At 38.3% G+C, this 26,470-nt stretch overlaps 1 protein-coding gene across 1 annotated transcript in view; it reads right to left on the reverse strand.

Annotated features, from left to right (window-relative positions):
- Window positions 1-12,061: 12,061 nt before the first annotated feature.
- oeh (neuroparsin) overlaps window positions 12,062-26,470 on the reverse strand; it is a 31,082-nt gene continuing 16,673 nt past the window's right edge. Inside the window, exons 2-3 of the mRNA XM_028170419.2 lie at window positions 18,054-18,309; window positions 12,062-12,229 (exon numbers count right to left, since the gene is read on the reverse strand). Of these exons, the coding sequence (XP_028026220.1) occupies window positions 12,121-12,229; window positions 18,054-18,208 (264 nt within the window). The 5' untranslated portion in view covers window positions 18,209-18,309 and the 3' untranslated portion in view covers window positions 12,062-12,120. The remainder of the gene's footprint in view (window positions 12,230-18,053; window positions 18,310-26,470) is intronic.

Here is a 26,470-nt window from a genome sequence, read left to right on the forward strand (position 1 = left end):
AAGATTCAACATTCTCTGATCTGTGAAAGTTCTTTTTCCTATTTTTTATTTATTATCATGCACGGATTATACAAAAGACTAGTACATGGATGCCCGTGAAAATCGACACAAAAGGAATCCGAAGAAGGAAATAGGATAGATTTTTCATCTGAAATCTGGTTTCTATTGATTCACATAGCTGTGTGATATACTGTGATTATAAATGTTATAACATAAAACTGAATTTCAACACTGGACTTAACACCGAAACATAGTTCGATTTGCGATACAGTGCCAATCTGATTACAGTTCAAAATGGACAGAGAAAATTATGATGGATTCTAAAGGCGTCAATCTGATTACAGTTTATAATGGAAATAACAAATTGTTATGGGTTCTAATTATTTATTTTGAATTTTTAGTATTATCTATGCGAGCATTTTTAACAGGGCCCTGAAACTGCGATACTTTAAGATAAATCTTTTTTTGTATGGAAACTAGCGACATCTTGTAGGGGATGCCCCTAAACTTATATGCTGTTAAAGTTAAGGCATTTAATTTTTGTATAACTAAACACAGACAATAAAAAAATCATCATTCATACAAGTCTTTATTTGAAGTAAAAAATTTACAAAATCCTTTACTAAAAATAAAATATACAATAGGTAATATGTTATATGCTGCTAACTACAGGAGCAATGAGAAATTAATAGAAGCGAAGCCATCTAGTGGCCGACGCCCGTAAGCATTTTTGTTGAGTGCTTGAGTTACTTATCTATAACTAATTTATGTGTATTATCTATGATTTTTATGATACAATTTCTTATAAAACTAAAAACTAGTCTAGAAGTTGAGAACAGATTCGCTGATGTATAAAAGTCATCATAGTAAAAGTAGACCAACTTAGTGTAATATTAGTTGGGTATATAATATTTTGTTTATTGCATCATAATTCAGTTTGGAATGGTTAAGGAATGATTAAAAGAGACACAACTCATTATGTATTATAATATTATCAAATATTTGAATGATATATAGGTATTAACATATTTGTGTATTTTGCACCTGTATCCAGCTAATGCAACAAAAATATATCGTTAATATGTAAATATAGTGAAAAAAGCTATTAACTGTAGGTACTGTCAAATCAAACTAATAACATCAATTTTGGCAAATCGCATTGCATTTCGGTATTTAAGTCATGATCGTGTACACAGATCGCAGCGGCTGAAACTCTTTTGGTACAGGCCAAGTGATGTTTTAATTATACGCTCCGCTGGATACACATCACGGTGAGAATATGTGTTTTTTTTCTCCTTGTTTCGCATTAATTACAGAGCTCAGGCGAGATCCACCCTTTTCGCGTACAAAAATACGAATGTAACTCTCCCGTTCTCTTGGTACAGAACAACGAAGATATTGGAATTCTATTCGGAATTTTAGATTACAAGTTGAATACTGATATTGAAGGTAGGTAAGAACTGCGTATGGGAGGGAATGGTTTTCTTTCTTGTTATTATACTTTGCGTTTCGAATCTTTTTACTTCTTTCTTCTTCGTCGCTTTCTTCATTACTGAAGGTCGTGTCCCTGAAACTTGACCGTGGCCTGTCTCGTGAGTTGTTTCCACCTCGTCTGTTCCTCAGCTTCTCGAATGGCGGTTGCGACTGGCAGCCCAGTTAGAGCGGTTATTTGATCACACCAACGGCTAGGTAATCGGTCACGTTGTCTCTTTCCTTCTACTTTGCCCGTCACAATCCCTTTGTCCAAGTTATCTGACTGTCGGCGGGCAATATGACCGAAGTAGCTGAGGATCCTCTGATAACAGATTATCGAGAGGAGAGCCTGACGCGGATGCGAAGCTGATCCAGGATAGATTTATTTGTCCTCTTGACCGTCCACGGAATTCGGAGCATTCATCTCCAGCACCACATCTTGTTACTTATTGTTCGGGAAAAAAATAAAATAATGTTTTTGACACAGCCCATATGGAAGTTATGTGAAATCAAAATTAGAAACTAGTACAGCGTCCGGTCGGCTTAAAGTTCAGAAAAATCTTTTTCTTGGTAGCATACTTCATTGCTGAAGGTCGTGTCCTTGAAAGGCCTTCGTGGCTCTTTAAACAATCATCTTCCATTTTGTGCGGTTTTCGGCTTCCATCAGGCGGTTGTAGAAAGAGAGTCCGGTGAGCGCGGTAACTTCATTTTACCAACGTCTTGGTGACTGGCCGGAGGTCTTTTCCCATCTAACTTGCCCAACACAACCAATTTTTCAAGGTTTTTGGTTCAGAAAAATATAAGTTTTTAATTTTTATTTAGTCGAAAATGTGGTAAATCCTTTGTACCTAACAAGAAAAAGCGGTCACCGTTACGATTACGTTATGTCTTGCTTTATAACATCATTAGCTGATATCATTCTCATGTTAACAATTTTAACTCAGCCGAGATCGTAATTGGTTTGGTAAATTAAACACATTTCCGTTCAGATTAAGTGGTGTTCCTATGTGGAAAATAAAACCTCAATTTCGGTGGTAGCGTCGTAAATCACCACAATCTGTACAACGGGACCTTCTGTCATTCTGTCACAAACAACAAAAGGTAAGTGTTCCACACAAAAGCTATTCAGTAGGACGTAGCGAGCACGATACGAATTCGGCTTCGAAGACATGCCCAAACTGACAATATTGGCACAATCAGACACCGAAGCGACGATGGAAATGCAAAAAAATAAAAGTTAGTCTTTCTATTCTTTTCAACAATCTAAAAACGAATATACAATGAAAATCTCCAGCAAATTAACTAATCTATAAGTCTATAAGTCTTTTTTGAGCTTTTTTAATATTTTGACGTTTATCGGATATAAAGTCAGAAAAGCATATATAGTAAAATAAATAATAGCTTAAAAAAACTAACAGAATAGGCTTTTATAGAAAATCCAACTGAAAAATAGAAAATAAATTTTAATAAATTTAAATTAAAAATAGTGTAAGAAAAAGTTATTTTATTGTACAAAAAGCGTGGGGTGTTTATCAGGATATTATCAAAATAACCCTTCTACTCATATCTGTTCATAAAATATTTATAACTACTGATGCCATGTACTCCACGCTTTTTCTACAATAAAATATTTTTTTCTAACACTATTTTTAATTTAAATATATTAAATTTTATTTTCTATTTTATAGTTGGATTTTCTACAAAAGCGTATTTTGTTAGTTTTTTTAAAGTATTACTTAATTTTCATTTTTTAGGTGAATTTCAATTTTTCACTTTTTTTTTTCATTCCTTGGATGGGTGGACGAGCTCACAGCCCACCTGGTGTTAAGTGGTTACTGGAGCCCATAGACATCCACAACGTAAATGCGCCACCCACCTTGAGATATAAGTTCTAAGGTCTAAAGTATAGTTACAGCGGCTGCCCCACCCTTCAAACCGAAACGCATTACTGCTTCACGGCAGAAATAGGCAGGGTGGTGGTACCCACCCGCGCGGAGTCACAAGAGGTCCTACCACCAGTAAAAAATATTGTGTATAAATCCTTAAATATCTTAAGAACTTATCGTGCAAAATAAGAAGCTGTGTAGGAGTAAAATTTGCGACCCTGTCAAATAATATATCATTGTCACAGATTACGCACATTGCCGTGTACAAATCGAAGAAGATTGATCACAAGGAAAATAAAGTATCTAAATATATGGTTAGGGTTGACATAAATGTTAAATGATTAAATTAATTTATTTCATTCATTGAAAATCTAATCAAAAGTCAATAGGTATGCAGACTATGCCTGTACGCTCTTATATAACCTACCTAGTATGGCGTTAGATACACATAATAACAACTAGGGTTGTGTAAAAGTCATTTTCTCCATATAGCTATTTAGTAATGGCTTAGTGAGTAAATTATGATAGCGGTTGTGTATCGTGTGTTTCGTTTTCAATCGTTATGTCCAAAATTGCGGCAATTTTTTTTTGCAATAAAATTATTTTCTATCCTTTACCCATAATAACACCGAAAATTAATTATAGTCAAGTGAAACGGGAAATCGTATTCCCGTGTATATTAATAAAAAGCATGGGGACAATTAATAATATTATCTACACTCTGTTAGGGTCGGGAGTGACTCGTTAAATCAAACACTATCCTAAAGACTCGAAACAGTAGTGAAGTTGGTCATTAAAATAAATTAAGCAAAATTTTTATAGGTTTCGTTAGGTCATGTCAAAACAATCAAACGAAATCAATAAAACGCATTATCAGTACAACGACAAACATTAGTACTGTTAAGTTAGCAGCCCTGTTTTGAGTAAATCGAGCGTAGATGGTATCGAGCCGGTCCCTGACGGTCGGAGTCATTAAAATGAAATTTGCCCCCCATATTAGCCGTAGCATCGGGGGCAATCTGGTCATGCATATTCCCCTGTTTATGTACGTATTTTAGAATGGGAATATGATTGCTGTCGTATTTTTAATGTAGCCAGAGATTTTATTGCTGTGGATGGACACACACCGATATACGTACAAAAGTGAATGTCAAAACCATAAGATATCAGGTGGAAATTTATAAACGCGCTACATGGTCGTTTTCAGTGAGTTTTAGGTACCATAAAAAAATCCTGAAGCTTATTTACTGAACGATAGAGTTTTGAGCTGGACATTAAAATACGTTTGGTGCATCCATTGGTACAGTACCACAAGATCCAGGCTTGAGTCACGATTCACATTCCAAATTCTTACTGTTTTAGATCTGGATGATTCTTGTTTTCAGTGAGTTTTAGGTACCATAAAAAAATCCTGAAGCTTATTTACTGAACGATAGAGCTTTGAGCTGGACATTAAAATACGTTTGGTGCATCCATTTGGTATCGATTTTTTGAGAAAATAACGATTTACTGTCAAGTAAAGATTCAGACATACAAAATTGAACAACTGAAGCTTATGAAGCTGAGGCGATATTAGTGTGCAGAGGGCAGCGCGGCCGGGACGATATATTTCGAGGAGATCTCGCTAAGTAAACACTAGCCGGTAATTGCGGCAACACTTCAACCGCTATGAAGTGAGGGTAAGCAGATTGTGTTCTTGTAGAGTCAGCTTATATAACAACGCAGTTAGTGAACCCGATACATCAGCTAATGTGGCAAGATAGTTAATAGTTTTGTTTGTTTTACAACTCTCGCTTCTTGATAGTTAAGCAATTGTTGTTGCAAGAATCGCAACAAATTTGGGGGTCTCTACATCCAATATGAGGAAATTCATGCTACTTAAACATTAGTTTCCTCATCATATGAATTAAAGTTTGAAGCACTTGGGTCTTTTTTGGCAGGTATTTATTTGAAAATACAGTTTTCCCTTGCAATCAACAATATAACTCAGCGTCAACATTTATTTTTTGGTGTCTCCATCTCCGGAGATCTACGAATTGGTGGCGAACCGGCTATTACATGAATACCCACTGTAATGGCCAAACCCTATATCCATAGTCACCAAATACGAGCAGCTTTCACAAAAAAAACAGATACTGAACTCAAGGCCCCCCTATGATTTTTAACAATAACCGGCGTTTATTACACCCTATATTTATTTTTTGATTATGACCAACACTCACTTCATATTCTTGAAATATTTTTATGAGCAGATATTTCATTTTGTTTACATGATTTATCGGCTCTTAGAAAAAAACAAAGAAATATATGAAAAAAATAAAATAAATCAGCAAATAAATTGCAGAAATAATATGGAGGAGTATGAGCATTTTAACCCCAAGCTACACCTATTCATACATGATGTGATTGTTTTAGATTTTCTCTCTACAACCACTGGCTTCTTTAATCGATTCTGAAACATTCGTGATCGATATTATTATTATACATTCAAGTAAATAGCGGAGGCTGAGTCCAACACGTCTCTTGGAGCATTATGATTAAGACCGACATGAGTTCTAAGTCTGAGTTTTACAGAACAACCACGGCCTCAACCACCCTTTAAACCAACAAGCATTATTGTTTCCCGACAGAAATAGGCATTTTAAGTCGTCGTGGCCTAACGGATAAGACGTCCGGTGCATTCGTGTTGAGCGATGCACTGGTGTTCAAATCTCAGGCGAGTACCAACTTTTCTAATGAAATACGTACTCTACAAATGTTCACGATTGACTTCCACGGTGAAGGAAGGTGTAATAAAAATCAAACCCAGAAAATTATAATTTACGTAATTACTGGTGGTAGGACCTCTTGTGAGTCCGCGCGGGTAGGTACCACAACCCTGCCTATTTCTGCCGTGAAACAATAATTCGTTTCGGTTTGAAGGGTGGGGCAGTCGTTGTAACTATACTTGAGACCTTTAGAACTTATATCTCAAGGTGGGTTGGCGCATTTACGCTGTGGATGTCTACGGGCTCCAGTAAGCACTTAACACTAGGTGGGCTATGAGCTCGTCCACCCATCTAAGCAATAAAAAAAAATGGTAGTGGTATCTACTAGTGCGGACTAACAAGACACCCTACCACCAGTAAAGATGCCCTATTACTTGTAATCATTTTGAATTAAGCTTAAAATACGTAAGACTTTGAAGTCTAGTTACTTTTACTATCAGACGTTGGGTGTCAGTTCGGTGAACTCATCAAGCGTACTAACCCTTTCGAAACTTTCTATCTAAACAAAAAACTCGAAAGTGGTTTTCATTACCTTCTCTGTTAGAAAATGAAGTATTGTAGGCATATCTTAATACTGAGAAAATTTGAAATAAAACATCGATCTTTTTCGGTAGTTTTATGGATGTTATTTAGTATATCTTTCAGATTTCAGTTTTGTTTTGTGAGCATAATCTTTTCTCCGGGTTTATTTTGTTCTGTTATCATTATTTCTCTTTTTACTGGTTCCCTTGAGATATTTCTAGTTAGTGTTTTTTTCTATCTAAGGCATATATATTCCCAAAAAACTGGGTTTTGGACTTATTTTCGTCATGTCATTGCACCAATCTGACTTCCACAGATATAGTCTAATATTCGAATTAGCCAGTCCGTATTTATTGTACTATAAATCGACACCAAGCGTCTGTAAAAGTTTGGACATGCTATTGCTTTCCAGTTTCATTAAAAGCTTAGAAACTATTGGCATTTGAAAAACAAAAAAAAAACCCAGAAATTCACACATGAAAATTATCAAACAGGTGATGAAATAGTTTGAGAAGTTGAGAAGCTTGAAAAGTTTAATACAGACACAATGTAGTTTGTGTTTCTACTGCTAGTGATCCTGCTACTTAACTGGTCGTTCTTTATGTATGTTGTATTATATGTTAGATGTTATCACCGCGCCTATCACCAAGCTTAACACCGAGCATCACCAAGCCCGTCATCACCTCCGTCACCGTCATTGACATTTCAATTATTCTTTTGAACAATGTGTCAAACTATTCATTCTTTTCTTTATAAAAAACAATTGCTCCAAATTTTTCCTTGTTTTGCAACATAAAAATCCTAGTATTTTCTTAAAATTATTTCACTGACAGATTTGTATTTATGCTTTAGGCCACGATGACTTAATTTCTACGGTTTAATGTTAAAACTGTATTACTCTAAACTAACTAAACTCGTAGGTAACGTACTAAATTCGCTCTTCCTATTCGAACTGGATAAATACAAAAGTCGAATGCCTTAACTAATAACAAGCTTGTACTAATAGCTCCTACATAAATAACGCCGAGCAAAGCAATTATAACTCTAGCTTGTAATTTTAGGTCGAGAATTAAGATCAAACTAAGCCAGTTAAGTAATTTGAAGGAATATTTTTCCTTTAATATTTCGTATACGGTTTTAAGTGTCTAACTTTAGTTGAGGAATTAATTTAAAAAAAAGGTGTTAAGATTCCCACAGATTGTGTTTGTTCATGTTCATAGGTGCGCAACAGTGTTAGCTTCAGCGTGTTATAATTTTTTTTTGTAATATAAGATAGGTAAATGAGTTTAGATCGGTTTTTGATATGATTCAGACACTGATTTTTGTTTATGATAAAAATATTATGTTTCTCTGAGGGATAAAATTTTAAACTAAAATCATCGACCGTATTCAGAGAGTCGGCAAGCTAAAGTGGCAGTCAGTTGGGCATATGCCGCGAAACCGACGATTGCTGGAGCAGACGAGTTTTTCGATGGAGTCCCCGCCACGGCAAGCGTGGGATATGCTAGGTAGGCAGTAGGTGGATGGGGAGCCGAAGACCGGGCTCAGTGGTGTGGATTGGAAGAGGTCTATGTCCAGCAGTGGGCGAGTGGGGGCTAATGATGATGAGATACTGAGACACATGACAGTAAATACAGATTCTCACCATCGTCCAATGTCTAATGTCACGTAATCGAATGTCTCTTTTTTTTTACGCTCCAATATTTGTCATATTAGGTACATAGGGGGAACCTGATGTTACCTGGATACTGAAACCCATCTAACGTGAATACCGCCATTCACCTTGAGAGATAATAGTGAGGAGTTTTATTGATATATACTCATATTGACTTACATACAAGTATAAGAATAGGGTAGGTGTGACAACAGGAATTCACAGAGACGAGACTTTAGTCACCGTAGTGGCTTAAAGGATGTCCTGTACATTCGTATCTATCGATGCACCAGTATTCGAATCCCGCTAGCAAGTACCAATTTTTCTAATAAAATACGTACTTAACAAATGTTCACGACTGACTTCCACGGTAAGGGAATAACGTCGTGTAATAAAAATCAAACTCGCAAAATTATAATTTGAATACTTACTGGTGGTATAACGACTTGTGAGTCCACACGGGTAGGTACCACCACGCTGCCTTATTCTGTCGTGAAGCAGCAATGCGTTTCGGTTTGAAGGATGAGGCAGCCGTTGTAGTATACTAATATCTTAGAACTCATATCTAAATGTAGATGGCGCCATTAGCGTTGTATATGTCTATGGGCTTCGGCTTGTAGGCAGCGGCTTGGCTCTGCCCCTGGCATTGCTGAAGTCCATGGGCGACGGTAACCACTCACCATCAGGTGGGCCGTATGCCCGTCTGCCTACAAAGGCAATAAAAAAAAAAAAAAAAAAGGTACCGGGCATCAAGGCCGTGAGTTCGTCCACCTACCTATGCAATAAACAATAAATAAATAAAAGACTACAATGTGAATCTTTATCTGCCTTGGGATTTAGTGACCCACCGTAGCTTGTTGTTGTTTATTGATTGACTATCATGGATCATGGTAATCAACCACCCCGAAACAAGAGGGCTTTACGCTGGTCTGTGGCCAAAAAAGCTTAAGTTAAATGCCTCAATACCGGTTGTAGCCTTTGAGTCACGACAGGAACATAAGGATGCGTCTACAATGAAAAATAACACAATTTTGAAACTCGTTTATTCATTGTGTGCACAATTAACAAGTAGCTCTGAAGTCATTTTTTACATCTTACATCTAATTATAGATTCAGTTTCAATACATTAGAAGGTTACACCGATATAATTTAACTATGAAATACACATTTATCGATACGCGGTATACAATTTTATATGAATTAAAAAAAAAAACCTCCGAACATTGCTCATGCAAAAATAACTTTCACATAAAATATACACGATTGCAAGATGTTGTTAAAGCTGGTATTTAAACAACTTTACATCTACACATGCGTTTCTTGATAACTTAATAAAAAAAAAAAAAAAATCGCGAAAGATAAATGAAATGCTTTTTTTTTTTTTTTTTATTGCTTAGATCTGTGGACGAGCTCACAGCCCACCTGGTGTTAAGTGGTTACTGGAGCCCATAGACATCTACAACGTAAATGCGCCACCCACCTTGAGATATAAGTTGTAAGGTCTCAGTATAGTTACAACGGCTGCCCCACCCTTCAAACCGAAACGCATTACTGCTTCACGGCAGAAATAGACAGGGCGGTGGTACCTACCCGTGCGGACTCACAAGAGGTCCTACCACCAGTAAGATTATGAGCTTTATTATGAGTTCGACCAGAAATCTAGCTATACAAATGATTTTAACTTCATTTTACATTTTGTATTTACAAGACAAGTTAATAACTTCGAATTATCATAATTATACAATAGGTATTTATATTAAGCGGAATCTTGTATTTTTTGTGGTCTAATGAATGAAAAAGTATGAACCAGGACTTGCACAGAATGAAGATATTCAGTGTTTTTGTTACTGTACCGTATTCGGTCAGACTTTAGTTATTAGGGCGTCAATACTACAATCGAAAATACATTCTTACAATAAATATCTATATATTTATACATTTAAAGATATAAATGCTAATTAGATTTTATTTACAGAATCAAGAAAACCTTTATCTATACGTAGACAGTACGTAAACACCACTTAAATCTACTTTTAACCTGGAAGCACACAGAATAGATAGATACATCCATAATGTACAATAAGCCTTACTGACAGAAGCTATTCATTGATAGTGAGCAGAGAGATTTTTAGTCTAGAAGCGAGAGGTAAATTGATTTTTTTATTGCAAGGTTTATATTTGCATAATATATTTTAGCATTCTTTTATGATCTCATTATTTCCTTTTCTAATTAGGCGTCGAATTTCGCGGGAAATAATTTAAAAAATTACAGATAGCCAAAGCCGCAATCGATTTGGAATCTAGTTTCAATTCAGTCCATCCTTAGTTCCATTCTGTTATAATGAAGAATTTAAAAACTATGCATTGATAAGTATAATTTTGTTTGAATTTCTGAAATCAAGTTAAGATATCACTACTTTTACGGCTTAGTACCGCGTTGAATATTTTCATTTTATTATTTTTTATATTATTTATTTTATTTCCGGCCTTACAATTACTTTTTAGTTTTAGGTTGCTTACGACTTGTGAAAATTGAAAGCAATGTTAATCGTTAACAAACCATGCCACGCTTCGTTCACTGCTAACAAAATGAAATTTATTCCTGTATTGAAATGCCTCGTGCGCTACTTTCTAAGATGTTTAAGTTACTATGTCACAAGTTGTTTGTAAATACCGATAGCTGTACAAAGTTTCAACGCAATCGATTGAAGAAGGATGCATAAAAATATCGTCATAATATGTAATAAAAAATACTGTAGCTCTCGTAGCAATACGAATGTTTACATTAGCTTAAAGGGAAAATGAATAGCTTTTGCTTGTAAGGCTAACCTTCATTATCATTTTAATATGCTTAATATACATATTATGTTATCAAAATGTTATTTTATTCATAATGTATTATTAAAAACAATTATCGTATGATTTCACATTTTTAATTTATTACGTACGATCTACTGAGTTATTTTTTGCTAAACATATAATTACGACTTTAATAAAATTACAAAGAAAACGTTAACAAAATAAAATACAGAAAATACATTTGAGAAATTAAATTGAATTGAAACCATAAATCAATAAAATATACTATCGTATCGTAATATATATATCGTAAAAGAGCAAAGAGAGAAATGCATAGAGAAATTATAAAAATATACATATTGTAAATCAAAGATACATTTTTTCATAATTAATTAAAACAATCTATTATGGAAATTCATAATAGTGGGGTATGACATGACAAAATTCTACACAATGATATACAAGCATATATATAGTTATATGCTCGAAATACGCAATATCTAAAATACCTTTTTTTGGATGATGATAACAAACAACGAAGCGATACACGAAGCTTACGATTTTATCGTTCTCAACACTACCGGTGCCGAAATCAGAGTTTATTTATATGCCCCCCAAACAACTGCATCATCGTGATATAATGTACAATATCATTTATTTTAATGACATTAAAATTTCATGGGTCGAACGAGAGAACAATTCTCAAGCATTCATCAAATTCTTTCGACAACGGAATTTACGAGAAATGCCACAAAAATAAACTGGCTGATACGTAGTTGGACGCGGCGAATTTTTTTGTGTATTCTTTATTTAGAAAAAAAAGATTTGAGTATTCAGAATTATCTGTCTGCAGCATATTACAGTTTCAACGACGGATTTCACAAGTCAATTATTGTCGTTCAATGCTGATTCCTCGACGTGTTAGGCTGGTCCTCTGCTTTCTACATTCTGGGGATATGTTTTGATATCTACTCAACACTATACACATATAATACAAGTTAGGTCACGCTCGTTTTGTTCACGTGATCTGCGTACACGATCCCTCGTAGCATTTCAGCCCTGGTTCGCAGGTCCCACTGAAACCTCCACAATTCTCCCCTAACGTTCTTGCGCATACTTTACAGCATCTGTAATTAAAATTTAAATTGTACTGTCTGGTCTGATCTTAAATCTGTATAAGATGTTGAATTTTTTGTTTGAAATGTTTATTGAAACTCATAAGAAAACTGGGCACAACGATTATGAACACTTCAAAGAATTTTAAACGTGAAAATAAAGAGTATTTACTTTTTTCCACGACTCGCCAAAGTCTTAGAAGAGCTAAATGAAACTAACCTTTTTTTCAACAATTTCCCATCGCTAGTCTGTAATAGTACTTTCCGCATCTTATTATCTAACAAACCTTTCCCGTCGCTCTATCTACTTTATCAATTCAAAACGTACCATTTCTAAGAGCTAGTGATTACCTAAATGATGTAAATTTGATAGCCAAATCAAATCACATTTTTTTTTTTTTTTTTTTTTTTTCCTACCTATGCTGATAGCCTTGAGAGGCTATTTCAGCTTCGCCCTAACGTTAGTAGGTGAGCTCGCGGGGCTCAACCGGAGAGTTGCTAACACTGACCCTAGCAAGAGCAGTGCTTCGCAGAATCTACCACCGGATCGGAAACGCGACCCACTGAGAAGATCCGGCGAGAAACTCAGTGGGCTGTGTCTATGGGTTAGTTCGCTCGTCGAACCCTTCGTCGCAAGCGACGGGTTCGACGAGGACGGTGACCGGTGCTTGTGGTGCCTAAAAGCACCGTTAATGGATCAGGAGGATCCGTAATGACGTGCTTTGGGCGACGTCGACGGTTTACCATTCGGTCTACTGGGTCGGGTATGTAATTTCCAGCGGCTACGATGAGAGGGTTCTCATGTCGTGCCGCCTTCTCAAAATGGCGCAGCGATGCCGACTGTAGATACTTACTAAGGGAGTCGAGCTCCAGGTCGTCGTGGAGATCCACATTCCTAAGGAACCAAGGCGCTCCGACGGCTATCCTGCAGAATCGTGATTGAATAACCTGAAGGGATTTCAAGTTGGTGCGGGCTGCGTGAGCGAACACTACGCTTGCATACGTCATGACGGGGCGTATACAAGTTTTGTAGAGAGTTACCTTATTTCGGAGGGACAGTTTGCTTCGACTACAAAGCATTGGATAGAGTCGTCCTAGAATAAACGCGGCGCGGTCGCGTACCGTTTTTATATGGGGACGGAATGTCATCCCTCTGTCGAGGGTGACGCCTAGATATTTGACCTTCGAGACCCACGGAATGGGCTGGCCAAAGAGAGTGATGGGACTAACGGCGGAGGTGTTTGCACGCCTACTACGGAGTGGGATGCTCGAAGTGATGTTCGGAGGGCGACCCCTTTTGAAGAGCACCGCTGCGCTTTTCGTGGGGTTGATGTCTATTCGCCACTTCCGGAACCACTGTCCCAGGGTGGCTACTGCGATCTGGAGTCGCCGATGAAGCAGCGACATCTTCCTACACGAGTAGTAGATAGCCGTGTCGTCGGCGAAGAGCGCTAGATGGGTCTCCGGAGACCGGGGTATATCATTGATATACAAACTAAATAATAACGGGGAGAGCGCGGAGCCTTGCGGGACTCCGGCGGTCAGTTGACGGGGACGAGAACGAGTTCCCTCTACTCGATATCGAAACGAACGGTTCGACAAGAAGTCTCGTATGATGAGCACGAGTCTGTCTGGCACTCCCATGTTGTACAGTTTATAAATTAAACCGTTGTGCCAGACTTTGTCGAACGCCTTCGCGATGTCGAAGAAGAGGGCGCCGGTCGGGATTTGTTTACGCCTATTTAGTCCTATCAGAATGTGCTCCGTGAGGCGGTGCACTTGTTGTACGCACGAGTGTTTTGAGCGGAATCCGAACTGTTCGTCAATGAGAATTTTGTTCGCGGTAACAAAATCTCAGAGGCGTTTCCTAAGGAGCCGTTCGTAAATTTTTCCTATCGTCGAGAGGAGACTAATCGGACGGTAACTAGAAGTTTCGTTTGTCGGTTTGCCCGGCTTATGTATACCGATAACGTCCGCTTCTTTCCACACCGCGGGAAAGATGCAGTGCGTCATAGCGGCATTTAAAATTGTAGCCAACATTGCTATCAGTTGGACTGGCAAAAATTTTAGCGCGCGGTTGTGGATGCCGTCGGAGCCGGGTGCCTTCCTAGGTTGTAGGTTGTGGATCGTGTCTCTAACTTCGTCAGTGGTAATGGGGGGTAACGCGTCCGAGGGCGGCAGGGAAGCTCTGCGCTCGACCTCCCTGTCGACTAACTCGGTGTGTTCGGGGTCCGCGTGTTGAGTGCTGGTGGTGCACTGCTCTTGCAGTGCATCGGCCAGCAGCTCAGCCTTGTCATCGTCATCGAATGCCGGTGGTTGGCCTGAAGGGCGTACGAGGGGAGGCATAGTAGCGGTAGTTTCGGATTTGAGAGTCCTAGCTAGTCGCCAGTATGCTTGGTGGGAGGGCGCGAGTTGTTCTAAATAACAATGCCAATTATCGTTACGCGCGTCGCTTAAGCGGGAGTGGACTTCGCGTTGTAGACGACGCATCCGAATCCGGTTTGAATGCGTGGGAAGACGATCGTAGGCCCGGATTGCCGCGTTCCTAACTCTTAAGAGATTCCTAAGATCGGGGGACAGTCTGATGCGGTGGAAGCTGTCCTCCACATCGACTTCTTTAGAAGATCTAATAATCGCGGAAGATATGTGATCGGTAATGATGTTTATGGATTCGACGGTGTCCTCGGGGGATAGATTCGAATCCGGGCCGTAAGGGAGGATTGGCGGAGCGGTGTCGGCTAGGCACGTGCCCAGCTTATTCCAATCCACCATGGTCCTCGTAACAGTGACTGGGTTGTGGGGGCGACCGAGCTGCATAACGACAGGTCGGTGGTCTGAGTCGAGCTCTGACATTGCTTCGATGGAACGCAAGCGCAGAGTTACGTTCCTAAGCAATGCCAGGTCTATAGTGCTCGGACGGAGCGCGATGTTATACGGATAACATGTTGGAGTTGGGGGACCGACTATTTCAAAGGTGAGGTCGTCTATAAACGCGTCGAGACGCCTACCGTTAACGTTAGTACGATGGCAGTTCCACCTAGTGTGGTGGCAATTTAAATCGCCTGCCAGGATGACGGAGTCTCCCATGCCGAACAGTGACTCGATGTCCCTGCTCAGAAGGGGCTTGTCCGGGGGGAGATAAACGGATGCGATGACGATCGGCTGGTGTCCCGTCAGCGAGATACGGCACACTGACGCCTCGATATGTGAGAGCGAGGGAGTATCGAGAGGGACAACGTGCAGGGCCCGCCTATAGTAAATGGCAGTCCCGCCTTTGGAGGCGGTGAGTCTGTCATTCCTAACCATGACGTAATTCGCGACTTTCGGGTCGCGACGCGAGGGCTTCAGACAGGTTTCCTGCACTAATAGAATATCTACAAGATTATCGCGGAGGAATTCGAAAATTTGATCGCGTTGCCGCGCGTAAGGGAATACGGTTTTTCTCTACCTTTTTGCGCCATTGGTTACCGGTAAAGATTTTATAACGTACGCGACACGGACTCGTAAACGTCCATGTGATCGAAAGCGGCCGCGAGCCGCTGTTCGGGGGTTACCGACCTACGTATCGCGTCTGCGAACGATCGCAGACGGTCGAAGTTGACCGCGGTGACGAAGTCGCGCACGAGCGCGAAGTCGTTGACGGCAGAGGGTTGCGGGGGACGGAACGCGGGCGCGGGGCGAGGTGCGAGCAGGGGCTGGGGCGCGGGGCGTGTCACGAGCGGGGGCGGGGGTGCGGTTTCCGTTCCCGCCTTCGTATACGGCAGCGGTTTTTTCCACGCCGACACCGTGGGAACTGCAGCCGGCACGAAGGCGGGTTTCGGCACTGAAGGCGCCGAAGTCTTTGGGCCGACGGTTCGGGGGGCTGGGTGGGTCGGACGTTTTCGCGGAGCCCTAGGACATCCACGGTAGTTCGCGGGGTGCCCTTGCTTAAGGCATAGGACACAGCTTGGAGGTTCGGTCGCGGTTTCCCTAACACGCGAGCAATCTAGTGTGGCGTGGTCGCCGAGGCACTTTACGCAGCGGGGGCGCGCGTGGCAATTACGAGCCGATCAAATCACAACATGGGTATCGACTTTATAAGTGGCCCGCAAGAACATTCCATACAAAAACTTTTTATTTTGCACGTCACGAAATTCATCTACTACACTACAAAAATATACCTGGGTATCTGTTATCAAAACGCTAACTGATAACTTTAATCGTGCTCTCATCGAAATAGAAACAATTAAGAAAAAAAGTGTGAGTTTGAAAAACAAGTATAGAAAAGCTTTCGAAGAATCTGGGAATGTTAAGTCGTATCTTTGTATCAGAAAATACAGAGTAGAGCTTTATGGTATTTCCTCCTCATACGTAGAGGCTTTTACATTTGTTCTTGAAATGCTTCGTTGGTTTCCGACAATGTGTATGAATATAAATAAATTCTTTCATTTTCTAAAATTTGTTAGTGAAATGTAGCAAATCCCAAAATCCCAACACAATGATGGATTATGTTGGAATTTCGATCTAGAATTAATTATTTTTTTATTAAAATATATTTTTGGAAGTTTAGAGTAATGCCAAAACGAAAATGCAATTTTTTTATATTATTGACTGTATAAAAATATGTATTAGTTGAATTTGCGATATTTGATAAATCTACTTGAAAAATAATAAATATGTATTAAATAAATACTGGAAACATGGTATTTGGTTATTTTTTTTGTCTATAATCAAGCGGAAGCCGAACATTTGAACTTCAGTAATTGCATTAATCCTTGGTCGAGTTCCTTATTTTGAAGTTCACGGATGAACTTGTGTTAAGTGGATCGGTCCTTTGCCATGAGTGCCTACAGGAAGTTTTACGCGTAAACGCCCGCCGTAATTACCTGAATATTGAGATTACGGCTCATCAACTGAATTGTTATGGATTTCGGGAGGATCGAAACTTTGCCGAGATCTGGATATTTATGTAGCGTTTTATATAAAAACAGTGCCTTTTTATATGTACATGCTGTTTATATAAGCGAATGGAAGTCAACAAGTCATCACGGATCATCCCGATCTATTAACGGTGCTTACAACAAGCACCGTCCTCGTCGTACCCGTCGCCTGTGACGAAGGGCTCGACGAGTGAATTAACCCACAGACACAGCCCACTGAGTTTCTCGCCGGATCTTCTCAGTGGGTCGCGTTTCCGATCCGGTGGTAGATACTGCGAAGCGCTGCTCTTGCTAAGGCCAGTGTTAGCAACATGCCCGGTCTGAGCCCCGTGATCTGACCTACACGTCAAGGAGAAGCTGAAATAGCCTCTCAAGGCTATCAGCATAGGTAGGGAAAAAAAAGAATGGATACAGTATCTACTACTTAATTCTGCTGCGAAACAGTCATTCGTTCGTTCTGGTTTGAAAAGTGGGAAACCACTGATGTGTTTGTAATTGGAATTTCAAACTTATATTTTGAGCTACTAATGATAAGTAGTCATTAGAGTTCATAGATCATAACATGATCATTGAAGGAGGGAGACATCTATTTAAATGATAGTATGGCGTGTTATGAGCCCGTATGGCTTAATGCCACCACCCTGTCTATTTCTGTGGCGAAGCAGTGATGCGATCCGACTTGAAAGGTGTGTGAGCCGTTGTACTGTAAAAACTGAAACTTAGATCTCATGTCTCAAGGTGGGCGACGGCATGTAAGTTGCTGTTGTCTATGGGCTCCTGTGACCAGTTCATACCAAGTGGGTCGTGGGCTCTTTCACCATTGTAGGCGAGAAAAAGGCGCATATCGTGTAAAAGTTATAAATTACTTAATCACAATGTATTAAAAATATACAAGTTTTTTTTATTTTATTAATTACCTGCACGAATCCCAAACTACGATTCCAAGTCCCGGACATCCGCTCGGTTCGAGCACCTCGCACTCCCTTGGATTACAAACGCAGTCCCACCCCCGCACCGTCCCCACGATCACCACCACCGCCACCATCGCCAGCCACCTTCCACTTTTGGTCATAATGTCATTCACATATCACACTGCTCGATCGCACTGTTTCACATTGTCCTCGACACATACTTGAGGCACATTCCTTTTGTTGAGACTGTTCAGCTTTAACTCTGAAACAAAGGCAAATAATTGCGTTAGAAATAACTTTCGAATATATTAATTAAATTGATGTTTTAAACAGAACAGATTTGTTTCAAGCAGAAGTCTCGGATGTTTCGAGGATATGTTCAGAAATACTTGAAAGGCAACAGAGATTTCATTAGATAAGTTAGCTTTTTCTCACCGCAATTTTAATTTTTCATATATAGAGAGAGAGAGAGAGAGAGAGAATATACTTTATTGTACACCAAAACACAAATAACATTAAAAAAATAGTCAACAGGCACGTGTATTTGTACAACATGCGGTCTTATCGCTTAAAGCGATTTCTTTCAGACATCCGAATTAATTACAGAAATTCTGAAAAGATAAAGATACAGCAGGTATGTTGCGGTGTACTATCAACAATATGTTATTAAAGAACATACGTACATACAATAAATAGATATAATAGATTGACGAAAAAGTTTCTTCGCATTTTTTAAGAATATTCACAACATTTTTTAATATGGTTTATTTACATTTAACTAAAGTATGTAAGTACAATTTTGTTCGATAACTTTTTGCCATCTTGTAGGTAGGAACATGATGATCCCATCGCTATAGAAATTTTGGGGCTTCTGATCAAAATACCCCGACAATTGGTTTTGGCAGTCCTCTCGTGATGTTAACCTGACACTGCCTAAATAATTCTGAAGAGACCGAAACAGGTGGAAATCTGAAGGTGCAAGGTCAGGACTATACGGCGGATGCATTAACACCTCCCAGCCAAGCTCTCTTAATTTTTGCTGAGTGGCTAAAAATGTGTGAGGTCTAGCGTTATCATGATGAAAAACCACACCCCTTCTGTTGATTAATTTCGGCCGCTTTCCTCAACTTCTTGCTTTAATCTCAAGTAGAGTTCAGAATCGATGGTCCTTCCTGGTGGTAACAGCTCATAATGAATAATGCCCTTCCAATCCCAACACAAACACAGCATCACCTTGTTGCGAGTTAACCCGGGCTTCGCCACAGTCTGTGAAGCCTGACCGGTCTTTGACCACGACCTTTTTCGTGATCCACTTTTCATCACCAGTTATCAGCTTCTTCAAAAATGGTTCGGTTTCATTACGTCGTAATAAAGGATCACAAATGAGTACATGATTCATGAGGTTTCTTTCAGTGAGCTCGTGAGGTACCCAAATATTAAGCTTTTTTGTGTGCCCAGTTTTTTTTTAAATGCACCAAAACTGTTTTGTGGTCAATTCCCAGTTGTCTAGCTACGTCGTAACTACTGATATGCCGATCTTGCTCCACTTTTTAAAAATGGCATCCATTTTATCTGTAATAGGGTGAGAGCGACGTCAAAATTTCCGAATTGAAAACGCTTAAACCAAATTTGTGCTACTCTCACAGACACTGCACTAGGTCCATAAACATGGCAAATTTTTTTCGCAGCTGCGTGGCATTTTTACCTTTTTTGTAGTAAAATTTTAAAATGTATCGAAATTCTTCTTTAGATTCACTCATCCTGACAGTACGAAAAATAAATAAAAATCACACGTTTTCCTAATTTGAAATCTTATTTAAAATTTAAACTTTTGATGATACCAAATTCAGCCAGACACAAACAGTATAACCAAAGAGATTTATTAAAAGTTCATACATACTATAATGCGAAAAGACTTTTTCCCCAACCTATTATATCAATTAATTATTATCTCTATACATTTTCTTTAACTTCACAAAATTTATGATATTTTGAAGACATGGACAATATAATTTTCGAATAACTCGAATAAAGTAACAAAAATTTTCTCGAGATATTAAATTTTAAATGAACTCGATAACGTCTAAGTGAAGTTCGTAACATCCGACATCGATAAATTGTCCGAACGATGTCACCAAATTTCGGCATTTATTACAGCAATTGTCTATTTATTAGTTTATCATCTATTGATCAAGTTTGTATCATCAGTTGGTACTTTGATCTCAGTACCTACAACAGTACCTACTGGCTATGTGTATAACACTACAGTATATGGTACCCAGTACGAAGATTTGGCGCGTCTTTTTTTTTTTTACTGCTTAGGTGGGTTGAACGAGCTCAAGGCCCACCTGGTGGGCCTTGAGCTCGTTAGGTCAACCTGGTTAGGTGGTTACCGAAGTCCATAGACATCTACAACATAAATGTCGCCACCCACCTTGAGATATGAGTTCTAAGGTTTCAGTTTTTACAGTACAACGACTGCCCCACCCTTCAAACCGAAACGCATTACTGCTTCACGGCAAAAATAGGCAGGGTGGTGGTGCCTATCCATGCGGACTTACAAGATGTCCTACCACCAGAAAAAGTAAAAAAGTAATATATGTAAGGTTATAAGATGTATTCTGAAACAGCATGGAAGTGTAAGTATTACCTTCTATTATCTTTTGATTATGAAGCACTAATGCATATTAGACTTTAAATTCTGTCTATAAAGGTCAACAATCGTATTCACCTGGAGGTGCCTTTCATCTCCAGTACATACTTAACATAAGGTTATTGTACTGGTCTTCTCTGTTAATCTGGTAAAAGTGTCTTAGATTGAGGCTGTTGGGTCAGATACCAAAACCTTCTGTTTAAGTGTGGGACAATAAAAAAAATCCTCGGGGCTATTTCTAGATTATACTTATTGTTGTGCAGGACTTACTCTAGTATTAATTCGATTAAATATTACACGACATATCAAAGATCCGTAACATTTTGGAAGTTACAAAATGTTCCACTAACAGTGATCACGTCACCAAATAATCTATAGACAAAATGATTCAAAAGCATTTCATAAAAGAATTACCTTCAATTCGAATTGAAGAGTTGGTTTTGTAACATGTTTTTTATAAATTTAAATTTTCTAAGAGGTCAAAAAGGGTATCTACCAATCGGAATGATATGCAACGTGCATAGTAGAAGAAACGGAAAAATAATATTTAATGATTCCAAATCATCAAGAAAGATCAAGACATATTCATATTACGCATATTTATAGTTTTGTGTTCGTAATCCGTATTCCATGAAATAAATAATCTTTCTTCCAATTAGCTATTTAATACACATGTATGAATATTTAATAACAAATCTCAATTTATACATTTAATATCATTCTATGTTTTAAAATCACATAAAATATTTCTTCAGGTATATCAAAGTTATAATAGTAATTAAAATACAGTAGCGTCAAACCGATGTGGTTTTGGGTTCAGCTAAACGAGGTCAGAGAAAGTTGCTTTTGCTCGGTAAGGGTTGATGTGTCTTCAATAGATTTATGAATAGATATTGAGGTTTCGAGGCCGCACTAGGAAACTTAACAAGACGTAGGGTTTTTATTACAAAGGTGAGGATAGGTTAGCCTTTCATCTCGTACTAAACCTAATTTACGAGTTTATCTCCTTATTAGACCTAAATTTTACTGTTTTATTTAATATTATCCCTTCTTTGCGAGTAGATATAGGAAATCTAAGTCTTACTTAGAATTAGGACTGGATAGGACAGGAGATAAAAAGAGGTTTTATTTTCGGTTTCTTGGTTTGTTGTTTGGATTAGATTTAGGGAACTTAGATTTTCATTTTATCTCTGCAGAAGTGACTTAAATGATGACATCTCAGTACTGTCTGTTTTTTATTACTTAGAATTCAATTATTGTTTATAAATGAAAATTTTAATTATATATTATTTTTATATAGTAAATCGCCTTTGCTATAACTGGTATTGTAAAGGTATTGAATAGAACCAACAAAAATTACCCTAGTATCAAATGAAATCAGAAAGGTTCTAGAATTACATATAAAACTATTTTTGAAAAATGGCTAAGCATTCTTCACTCTGTAGTTTATCAAGCCGGTTTTTATTAGCGACTCCAATAGCCAACGGTCATTATAGATGGTCCGCGATCGATTCCTTCAGAATTGAGTCATTTATCTCAATTCCACGAACCGGAAATTCTTTCCGACAGAAATCTTTTCGCCGTGTATCTAATATGTAATCTTTGGTGCGGATTGAGACAAACAAAATTTCTATTTTGTACTTGATTAGCTACGAATTTTGGTATCAAATCTTGTTCTCGCATTGACTGATGTTTTAATTTTTTTTTCATAAATATGCTTCAAATAAATATAAATGCAGCTCATTTTCAGTACCTAGTTAAAGTTAGAGTATCGTGTTCAGAGACATCTTAAAGTTTGAACCAGACGTGGAATCCGAAATGCGGAACTTGCATTGAACTTGCAAATGCGATAGGTAAATTATTCGCAATAACATAGCGCATTCTAGAAACGTCCCTGAAATGGGTAAATACAGAAACGCGCACGTGTAGAGTGGAAGTACGTATTGTTTTAAAAGGTAGTTTCAAGGTTTTCAGTTACGTGCGTTTCCGAGCGTTTATCGCATAAAACATACTGCTCAGGAGTTTCTCTCATATTTGATTTGACGATGCACTTGAGGGAGTTGCGAAATTTTATTAAGAGAATGACTGAATTGAACAGTAAATTACCTGGTGCCAAGGAGTTACAGCACACGACATCCGCTACGTTTTTTTATACTTTTATATGAAAAACTCTGCTAATGCCGGTCCTAACCCGGATGAGAAAAAAGGTTAGTTGAGTCGGAGTTCAAACTTTCCACCGTAAAATAGTCCAATGCCGAACGTCGGGTGGCGGTTAATTAGGCGGGTCCAAATAAGGCTTCAGCGGCCTCGAAGAACTAAATCTATTCCAAAAGCACTGCCGCAGAAGGACGCGGGTCCCCACCATGTGTATTTTCCCAAGAAAATTTCTTCTTTGAGGCCACGACCCTCAGCCTTGAGGATTATCGACGTAAGGAGGAGGTATAGTATAATATATAATTTTATATATAATATAAAAGTAAGTGAACCACTGCCCCTTCTCCGGTTTTTAAGCTGCACACCCAATTATTTAATACAAAGGTGGACCGAAGGCAAAAAATCTCAAATGAACCAAGAATTAAATAATACAGTCAAGTTTTGTAAAAAAATGTAGGTTAAATTATTACAAATTCTTAATTCACATAATCCTACAATTTTCCCTTTAGACGTGTTGCGTGCAAAGAAAAAATCTATAGTATATTTTGTACGTATTTTATTTACCAAATATTATGTACACTTTCCCTTCGTTTCTCTTACGCTTATACAGGGTGGCCCATAAGTCCTTTGAAAAGTAAAATTTGAATAAAACGAACAGGGCGCGCGTGAGCGGTGCAGGGGTAACGGGGGGAGTAACTTCGGTTTCTGGGAATTTAGTCGCGATGGAGCGTTTTACCGGAGCGGACCGTGCGTTTTGTGTGCGCGAGTTTTATAAAAACGACAATTCGGCAACCGTTGCGCGGCGTAAATTTCGAGAACACAAAGGTTTACACAACTTTGACGACACTCCAACTCTTCAAACGATTAAGAACTGGGTTGCTAAGTTCGAGGAGACCGGTTCGACGTTAGATAAATCGCGGTTGGGTCGCCCAAGGACGTCACGTACGGAACAAAACATAGACACAGTGACACAGTCTATTCGCGAAAATCCGACACAGTCAACTCGTAAGCGCGCCAGAGCATTAAACGTATCCAGGACATCGTTACAACGGATTTTGAAGAAAGATTTACATATGCACCTTTACAAAATTCAGTTGGTTCAAGAATTAAAGGAAACTGACGGTATTCAAAGACAAAATTATGCGAATGAAATGTTGAATCGGTTTACTTCCTTCAATAACATAATGTTCTCTGACGAGGCTCATTTCCATCTTAACGGGCATGTTAGTAAACAAAATTGCCACTATTGGAGCCCCATCAATCCAAAACTTAAGCATCAGAAGCCCTTACATAGTCCGAAAGTGACTGTTTGGGCCGCTATGTCAGCCCATGGTATCCTAGGGCCTTACTTCTTTGAGGATGGCAGAGGGCGCGCAGTTACTGTTACGTCGGAGCGATATGTGGCTATGATCGAAGAGTTTTTCATACCAGAATTGCAAAACTTTTCAGGCTTTAATGCCAGGACGTGGTTTCAACAGGATGGGGCCACTTCTCACACCTCTAACACTGCTATGCCCGTTATCCGTCAACTTTTTCCTGGCAAAGTTATCTCTAAGAGAGGAGACATTTCCTGGCCTCCACGTAGTCCAGATCTGACCCCGATGGTTTTTTTTTTGTGGGGCTACCTTAAGGCTAAAGTATACGACACAAACCCGCGGTCAATTGAGGCCCTAAAAGAAAACATCCGCAGAGAAATGACAAGCATTTCAGCAGTGACGTGCCGCGCAGTCATCGACAATTTTAGACGTCGTTTGCAAGAGTGCCGTGATCGCAACGGATTACATTTAGGAGATGTTATTTTCAAAAAATAATTCCCGTTTTTTAAGCTTTTTATGTAAATAAAAATTTAATTCATAATGTAATTAGTTTTATTTTAATAATTTTTTTTTCATATCAAAGGACTTATGGGCCACCCTGTACCTATAACAAAATACCCAATGTATGCAGCAATCATTAACGTTTTAGTTCCGATAGCTCAGAAAATATGTATAAAAAAAATATCTATTTTAATACAAACCTGTTCTATCATCAGACAGTTTTTTTTTTAAATTGTTTGTCTGTAAAGTTGGTTTACGTCTATCGTTTTTACGTAGTAACGTCATAAAGAAATGTCAGATATATTGATGAAAAATTTCATACTTTTATCAATTGAATTGAATAATTATCACTGAATTATCATTATTTTGTATAATACAAAGAATAAGTTAATTTAAAAAATTATTTTTTTTGCGATAAACTAACGCTCGGGCCAATCGTGATACTCTATCGCTCGTTCCGCGCTCTCGCTTGCACGTTTAGGCTCAAGCGGAACGTGACACTTTTTCGTGCGTGCAGCCGGTGTTCATCGATTTATAAGACGTTATCACGTCACAACTTAGGGTAACTGTAAAATTGTCGCTTGTATCTGAATATAGATCTTGACTTATATACAGCGGGATACAATATCGTGACAAACACCAAACACGTCTTAGAATTATTATGATACAGATCTAATTATTCCAACGAAATTCGATGAAGTTGATACACACAAGTGAGGTAGCATTGGTAAAAAGGAAACAAAGTGCACCATATAATATCAAATTTCACGTGACTACAATTCGTTACTACCTGTGTATATGAAATACAAAAAAAAATAGTCTGATAGAATTCACAAACTCATGCAGAGTTGGACTGATTTTCGTAAAACTATGATTATCTATCTATTTTCGCAAATATTTTAACGTAAGAAGAGATCAAAGATAGATCTTGAAATCTGACGTTGGTTCAACGATGTGGAAAATCTTTGCAGCTTGACGATAGTTACCACGTTAAGGTAGTTTATCCTAATGCTTTAGTTGTGAAGCTCGATTGTGCATTTATATACTCTAATGAGCTTAACTGAGCCGAACAAACAGCTGAACTGATTAGATCGTACCTCGGAATAGCTACAATGTTGGTACAATCTTCTTAAGTATAGACGTGGTAAACAAATACTTCCTTAACGAAGCTAGGATCGCTAACGATACAAACTGGCTAAATATTCCTCAGTTACCTTGTTTGTAGTACTGGATTTGAATAAAAATAGAGGAATTTTATATTATCACTATTTATTATAAATTTAGTAATGCTGAGATGAAACATGAATCACTCCTAGTATTGATTTAATATACAGCGTGTGATTAATTATTATATTATTGAGTCTTTATTTTTTATTTATCATTACTTAACACAAACATAAAAAGCATAAGTTTCAACCGGGTTTTCATCAGACACCTCCGCCTTTTTCTTTCAAAGTATTTGTTTCACTGATTATTTTGCAGTTGCGTGCAAAGCAATACACATTCTTAGATCGCAATTTTTAAATACTAGCCTTTGAAGAATGATTAACTCTGCAGAATATTATATCAATGACTGAAACCATTTCAATGCACCCTGTACTATTTATTATATAACTATAATATTTAGGACGCAAGAATGAGGAAAATGTAACATGAAGACCGTGGACTAAGAAAATATGGATAAACGCGAGTATCTCAATTATGTTAGTCAAAATCCCCCAACGAGATCCACTTAACGTTCGGCCTTACCAAACGAAATTAATCTAAAACGCGACGTTGTTATTTAGGCACAGTGGATA

This window comes from Bombyx mandarina, chromosome 06 (genome assembly GCF_030267445.1).
Source record: "Bombyx mandarina strain Sakado chromosome 06, ASM3026744v2".
NCBI classification, from domain to species: Eukaryota; Metazoa; Arthropoda; class Insecta; order Lepidoptera; family Bombycidae; genus Bombyx; species Bombyx mandarina.